This window comes from Rosa rugosa, chromosome 5, assembly GCF_958449725.1.
Source record: "Rosa rugosa chromosome 5, drRosRugo1.1, whole genome shotgun sequence".
Classification (NCBI taxonomy): Eukaryota; Viridiplantae; Streptophyta; class Magnoliopsida; order Rosales; family Rosaceae; genus Rosa; species Rosa rugosa.
Window position 1 is genome coordinate 1,555,427 of NC_084824.1, and position 7,741 is coordinate 1,563,167.

General features: G+C 41.9%; 1 protein-coding gene across 1 annotated transcript; it reads left to right on the forward strand.

Moving 5' to 3' along the window:
• The first annotated feature begins 4,263 nt into the window (after positions 1 to 4,263).
• LOC133710579 (glycerol-3-phosphate acyltransferase RAM2-like) lies at positions 4,264 to 6,502 on the forward strand. The gene is made up of 2 exons (XM_062136686.1): positions 4,264 to 4,981; positions 5,378 to 6,502. Exons 1-2 carry the CDS (start codon positions 4,370 to 4,372, stop codon positions 6,275 to 6,277), a joined length of 1,512 nt encoding a protein of 503 aa, XP_061992670.1. The 5' UTR covers positions 4,264 to 4,369; the 3' UTR covers positions 6,278 to 6,502.
• Positions 6,503 to 7,741: the final 1,239 nt, after the last annotated feature.

Genomic DNA, 7,741 nt, shown 5'->3' on the forward strand with positions numbered 1-7,741 from the left:
GATAGAGATTAGTGGGTTCATAAATATATATATATATGTTATGAACAAAAGGAGAAAGAGCGCTTTGTTTTGGACTATAGTGTTTGGCGAATTTGACGGGTTTGAAAGTAAAAAGGAAACTAAAATAACATCTAGCCGAGCATTTCGATCGCTTTGGCGAAAACGGCGTCGTAGCAGGGTGCTAAGTTCCAAAGCAGGTCTGAAACGTTGGCCTGTCGGGTAGGTAGGTCGCGTTAAAGGTACTGGGTACTCAGATCAAAAAACAAAAAAGGGTACTGGGTAAGAGTATTTTAAAAGTCGATGAAAATTAAATATTATGGTCAAGATTGCTCTGTTTCCTTTTATATTCCAACGAAACAGTTACTAGTTTAAACTTTAATGAGGTAATATTAAACTTCTATATTTTACAAGACAAGATAATACTAAAATGACCAAGGGTGAGATTGTTGCTCGGGGAATTTAGTGGTGTTGCTCTTTAAGAGGATTTTTCAAAAGTGGCGATTACGATATTAAATTATTGGTTTCTTTGTTTACCGTTTTAAGTCTAATTCTTAAATTTTGAGATATGTTTGAAAACTGAGAATTAGCCTTAAACATACTTTCTGATAAGATAAAACTTGATTGATCGATCAATTCTAAACTCTGAAATAATAAAATTTAAAGAACTTCTAAAACAACTTCACGAGGATTTTTTTATTTTATTTCTTACAATATGTTAGATAATTATGTTGGGTGGTTCTAGTTGGACCTCCATATTTTTTCAATTATCAATAGACTTTGTCAACGGGTGTGTGTGTTTGGTGGGGTGGTAAGACTTTGATCTCATATATAAGAGGTCAAGAGTTCGAGCCCCAACAAGGGTGGGAATGTGGTGGGGTTTTAAAAAAAAAAAAAAAATAGACTTTGTCAACTCATATGAAAAGACAAATAAGGACAGAGAGAAAAAAAAAAAAAACAAATACTCTTCTTACCTCCCTCATTAATATAACATTCAATTTTCTTTTGGACAATCGCATTAATATAACATTCAATTTTCATTGCCTTCAACCTCGTCGGTGGTAAGCAGGGCAGGGCTATTCGCTGCCGTATTTGGGTTAGGTGATGTGGGACAGGGAATCGGTGATGACTGGATTGTTCAGACCGGCTTGGATTCAGATCCGATCACATGGGAGGCTAAGGATGACGTGCTCGGTGGTGAACCAGATTCCCTTTTGGCGGCAATGATTGCAGCTGGGCTGCAGTTAGACTGGGACGGTGATGATGGTGACCTTTCTCCTATGCTGGACGGCGGCGAAGGGAAAGGCTGTGGCGGCAGTGGTGGTGGTGGTCCTGCTGAGGATGGCGGCTGTTTGGTCGCTAGGAATGCTAGGGTTTGTTTCGGGGCTCTAAGACTGTTGGGCCTGGAGTGGACTTCTGCTCATGGTTGGAGTCTTTGGGCTTGCTTTTGGACGGTGGACTTCCTGTGTGCTGTATGGGTCTCTTGCTGGGCTATGTTTGACTGGGGATTCTCAAGTTGGGCTGCTCTGATGAATGAAGATGGAGTGGATGATGATACCTCATCCTCTACTCCTAATTTTATTTAATTTTTGATCTTGGTCGCAGAAACCAGTAGCTCTGAAGGTTTTTTATTCTTGCTTCGGAATTTCTAGGTTTTTGTTTGAAATAATGGCGCGTGAACTTCCTAAAAGGTGGGTGTACTGGGGGTATACTGGGTTCTTGTTCTTGTTTAGAATAGGAGTCTTAGGGTGCTCTGAGGAACGATTCTTTCTGTCGACCCCATAGGGGTGTTTCGTTTTTGTACTGCTTGCTGAATCAATATAATGGGCTGACCTTTTTTGATCAAAAAAAAAAAAAAAAAAACATTCAAACTTTTTTTTGGAATTTCCTTATATAACATTATAATTTACCTAAAATAATTAAATCATCCAACTAGAACAATCCAATTATGAGAGGTCTAATAAGTATGAGAGGTCCAAATATCAAATTTGGAGGTCCAACTAGAACCATCCAATTATGTTTAAGATTTGTTCATATCAGAAAGGGATAAAAGTGAGAGGAATTATTTTGTGGTTCCGGAGTACCACGTGGCATTGTCATGTGGTGGTCCAAGCCAATAGTATCATTCGAATTTGGTAGGGATTATGGGAGTGAAAAAAAAAAAGATAAATCAGAAATAATTGCAAGACATATGGGCCAATAACATTAACCTGAACCACCATGTGTACCATGGTCCGGGACCATGTAATAATTTCCCTAAAAGTGAATACACACTCATCCCTATAGAACGTGCTCCATGCGCTGAAAACCTAGAGAACGCTGTTGTCTGCTCTCCTTCCTGTTCGGTTGCGACTAGGCATTGGTGATGGCCTCAGGCCTAGCTGGCACACGATGTGCGTGGCTAGACGGGTGATTTGTATCACCAACATATCTCAGGCTTGGAGGATTGAATTTGGAGGTGGCTTGCTTCTTCTTTCTCGGTTGCAGGGAGTGGCGGCGTCCTGGCTTTGGGCTGGAATCGATGTTGGATCTAGTGCGATCGAGTCAGTGGCATCTGGTGGCAGTCAATGGTCGGCAGGCTGGTTTTGATGGCTGGGTGGGATGAATCGATGGTTGGTTGGGTTTGTTGCAGGTGGCGCTTGGATGTTTGATTTGAATCCAGATGCAGACCTTCGATTTGCTGATTGGTGTGGAGTGGGGACTGGGACGGTCTCCCGCTGATGGACAAACAGAGACGGAGAAGTGATGGTGGCCTTATGCAGGTGGTGCGGAGGCAAGTTTGGAGGCGGGGTGGTGCAGCCACTGACTTGGGCCGGGAGGATTGGAGAAGGCCCCCTTGCTGGTTTTGTCTTTTGGGCAAGGGTACTGCTTGTGGGCCCGTTGCGGGCTGGAGTTTGGGTTTGGGTTTGGGTTCACTTTTTGGGCCTGGCCTTAGGGTTTATTTTATTTAAAGCTTTTAGTTATTTATGTTGGTTAGTTCTGTGACGCTTTTTGCAAGCAATAAGTCCCTACAATAGTCTTGTAGGGCTAGTCGGGCTATGTGTCTGTGTGTGCACTCTAAGTGCCTTGTCTGCTCTAGGTAAGTGGCGAGTTCCTTCCTTCGTCAAATGATCGTTACCGCCTAGTAGCATGGTGAGACTTAGTAGGAAAGCTGTGTTTATGGTAATTATGCTATGTTGTAATTGAGTTATATATTGAGTTATCTTTCCGTTATATCACCGCTATGTCAAAGCAAATGGAGTAGCCAGTGGAGCACTACGTACTCTTTGCTAGTTGGTGCTTGTTAAAATACATGTCTTCTATAAAGATCCCTGATATTATTTCGGGAAATACTCTAGATATATGCTTATTGTAATCATAGGTTTAGGTTCAATGTCCCCCATTTGTATTCGGTAGTTTCATTAATCAAGGCTTGAGGGCAGCTGCACCAGCCTTTTATTTAAAAATAATAATAATAAGAAAAAGGGGAGGGGGATAAAAGTAGAATTTTGAAAGTCTAATGTAAGTTGTATGATCGAAAGATTTTGCGCAATGTTAGTAGATCAAGAGGAATCCAAATAATGAGTGATTGCCTAGTTTGATTTTTGACAATAAAACACAACCTTGCTAAACATCTGGTAATGCAGATTAAGCATGAATGAGCCTTGAACCAGTCACCTTTTTGGATTTGGCATTGTTCTGATTTCTAACAACATAACAACTCCCCCGCCCCCCCCCCCCCCCCCCCCCCCCCCCCGGCTTACTGTATCTCTTCGTTCTTTTTTGGTAACAAAAAATCATTGTTATTAACGACAATGCTGGTCACTTCAAACCATTTATGTCGGTGGATCACATCACCTTCAGGCAAAAATGAAAATTGAAAAAGACGCATCAAAATGGTATCCATAATTCAAGGTGTCGAAACATGTGGGATGATAGTATCATATATAGTATGTGATCGCGTGTGAGATGGTTTTACAATATGCAATACACGAGACGAGCTGGAAATCATGGAGGTACTCAATTTTGGAAACCAGAATACTCGATCTACTTGTACTATTATGAGTATATTCTATCAAACAAGAAATGGGCGATGAAAACAAAACAAGATAGCACCAAATTTAGCAGACCCTGATATTCCATCTATTGATCCCTTCTACTCCAAAAACAAGGGTTAGCTACCCTCGAATATAACAATATCTAAGCTGTCTGCATGTCAAACCCTTTTGGATATGTCGTACATTGTTCTCATTAACCAAATTTTCCTTCGTCTCGTTTTGGTGTTCCTTCAGAGAAACCAACTCTATATGTTCCTATATATACTTGGCATGTATTAATTTCTCTTTCAAAAAGTTGGTCAGTTCTAAGTACTAATCCAATCAATAAGGCCACAATGGCTATAACCACCTTCCCAACCATCGACAAATGCTCATCGAACGGCCGAGAAAACCACACGGTGGTTGCGGACATGGATGGGACCTTGCTAAGAGGCCGCAGCTCTTTTCCTTACTTTGCTCTCATTGCTTTTGAGGTCGGTGGGATTTTAAGGCTCCTATTCTTGCTCTTGGTCTCCCCATTAGCTGGAATCCTCTATTACTTCGTATCTGAATCGGCCGGAATCCAAGTTCTGATCTTCACAACATTTGCCGGTGTGAGGGTGTCTGAGATCGAGTCAGTGGCCCGTGCCGTGCTGCCTAAGTTTTACTCGAGTGACATTCACCCTGAGTCGTGGCGCGTGCTCTCTGCGTGCGAGAAGCGGTATATTCTTACTGCCAACCCTAGGATTATGGTGGAAGCATTTTGTAAGGATTTCCTTGGATTTGATACGGTTTTGGGGACTGAAATAGCAACCTACAAGGGTAAAGCCACTGGCTTTGTTTCTCCACCTGGTGTGCTTGTAGCAGAGAAGAAGGCTGATGCTCTTAAGAAGGCTTTTGGAGATGTACAGCCAGAGATTGGGCTTGGAGATAGACACACTGATATTCCTTTCATGGCACTTTGCAAGGTTCGTGATCTTATTATGTGTGGAACTTAAATATGAGTCGACGTCGATTACATAACTGGCAGATACCATAACTTGAACCATTTAGATAGAAGTTAACCTAGTATACACATCACGTACGCTAGATATTATAACATGTAAGTGCTAAAACTGTAGGACTGATTATGCTATAGGGTAAAGAATAATTGCATGACCATGATTTAGCACTTAGCTCTCTAGTTTTGAGTTAATTTAATAATCTGAAAGGTAAACTCTAATTCTTAAGCAATTAATGATGAACCAAATGAAATTATCAGTTCGAGAGAATCTTTAGCCTAAAATAGCATGTAAAAGGTGTCATGCAGTTACAACTTACAAACCAAAGTTTGTGTCTTTTAACGTTAAAATAACTATTGTCAGGAGGGTTACATGGTTCCGCCCAACCCCAAAGTGGAAGCAGTAACCAGAGAAAAGCTCCCTAAGCCCATAGTCTTCCACGACGGCCGCCTAGTCCAAAAGCCTACACCTCTCATGGCCCTCCTTACCATCCTCTGGCTCCCCATCGGTTTCTTCCTCGCTTGCCTCCGAATCGCCGCCGGCTCCCTCCTACCCATGCCAGTCGTCTATTATGCCTTCTGGGCCCTCGGTGTCCGTGTCACTGTTAAGGGCACCCCACCCCCTCCGGCCAAAAAATCCACCGGCCAGTCCGGCGTCCTCTTCATCTGCTCCCACCGCACCCTCCTCGACCCCATCTTCCTCTCCACCGCCCTCGGCCGCCCCATCCCCGCCGTCACCTACTCCGTCTCTCGTCTGTCGGAGTTTATCTCCCCCATCAAGACCGTTCGCCTCAACCGCGACCGCGCCAAAGACGCCGCCATGATCAAGAAGCTACTAGAAGAAGGTGACCTTGCAATCTGCCCCGAGGGGACCACCTGCCGGGAGCCGTTTCTGTTGAGGTTCTCCGCGCTTTTTGCTGAGCTAACCGACGAGCTCGTTCCGGTGGCGATGGTGAATAAGATGAGCATGTTCCACGGGACGACGGCGCGTGGGTGGAAGGGAATGGACCCTTTTTACTTCTTCATGAACCCTAGCCCAGAATACGAGGTCACATTTTTGAACAAGCTGCCAGCAGAGTTGACTTGCGGGGCGGGCAAGTCGAGCCATGAGGTGGCGAATTATATACAGAGGGCTATAGCGGCAAGCCTTTCGTATGATATCACTAGTTTTACGAGGAAAGACAAATATAGGGCTCTGGCTGGGAACGATGGCTCTGTGGTTGAGAAACCTGTGCTGCAACCCAACAAAGTCATGGGGTGCTAATTTTGATTCATTTTCTTTTAGTTTTCTAGCTTTTATGTAAGGTGCTCAAATAGTATATTGTAGTGTGCTCATGTGCCAAAAAAAAAGATGGTTAGGGATTAGCCAAGACACCAATTGTCTCTGGTTGATTGCAGTTTCATTTAGTCGATCAGAGCATATAGAAATAAGTGGCAGGGAGGAAAATGTCTGGAAGAATGTTTGAATATATTGTTTACTTTTCTCTTATGGAGGTTATATTCTCTTATTTGCGTTATCAAATTCAAATGCAGTAACACACAGTCCAAAAGAAATTTGATTGAAGTGAAGTGACTATAAAGTTTTTGTTGGTGCGGAAAAATTTGGTAGAATATCTTCTCACCTATTTTTTTAACTGAAGTGAGAATGAAACCTTTTGTGGTCAAGAGGTTGTCTTCACATCCTTGGAATTTGTCTCCACCCTAAAACCGTAAATTTAAAGCAATATATATAATACATAAAAATTTAAAGCAAAACAACAAAATAAAGTTACTATACTATTTACGAGAAATTCAAATATATATTCATGCATTAATTTTTAGTGTGTCTTGCACGTACATTATACCTCTAATTAATGATGTTAAACCAAAAATAAATATAGAAACGTAACTAACTGGTATAGTTTTAACGTCTATTGCAATTTGTAAAATTCTTACTTGGTAGGGAAAATGTAGCGCCCCAAACTGCACTTCATCAGCTTGAGCACGTCACAGTGCCGCGTGTCTCTAAGACATAAACTGAATGTTCAGTTTACATCCTAAAAATCTGCAAGGCATTTTTGTTAAATAGTTTTTTGTAAAACGCGTAGTGGAAACGTCAAAATACTTTTTAAGGTGAAAACTTTTAAAATCATTTATCGAACTAGTCCGTCTAGAGTGATTCTGATTCACCAGTAAAGTAAACAAGACTTGACACATTTTCAATACAAGACGGAACAAGGACTATCAAGTTCCGGATTAATGACTTTCAAGAGATAGAGTTCAAGACTAGACACGGAACCTGATTTCCATTACAACTATTCACCAAAGCTATTTCGGCACACCCTACTCCATTCGTCAATCCCGTCACCGGTGCATAGTACCTGCATCCACACTGTTGTAGGGATGAGCTTTGGTCCTCAATGCTCATTGGGAAAACATCTCGACTAGGTTTGAAAACAATAATGTATTGCTTTGTGGCCACAATATAAAAACACACTCAAACCATGTCATTAAAAAAAAAACGACAAACTTTACAATATTTTCTAACTTGAATTCTTAAATAAATACGGCACCAAGTCCAAATAATACCTGATGGCTGGTCCCATAGACCCACTACACGACCTTACCTGATCAAATCAACTTATAACCAGGTAAGCGTAGCAAGAGCGTCTACTACCTAGCTATACACACGGAATCAGGTCATCATTGCGATTGCACACCGCCCGACCGGTGTAGCTAACCCTCTGGA

Excerpts from the sequence above, each read along its gene's own strand:
- LOC133710579 (XM_062136686.1), top strand. The coding sequence starts at position 4,370 with ATGGCTATAACCACCTTCCCAACCATCGACAAATGCTCATCGAACGGC. Across the intron at positions 4,982-5,377 it reads CTTTCATGGCACTTTGCAAG|GAGGGTTACATGGTTCCGCC; the intron begins GTTCGTGATCTT and ends AACTATTGTCAG.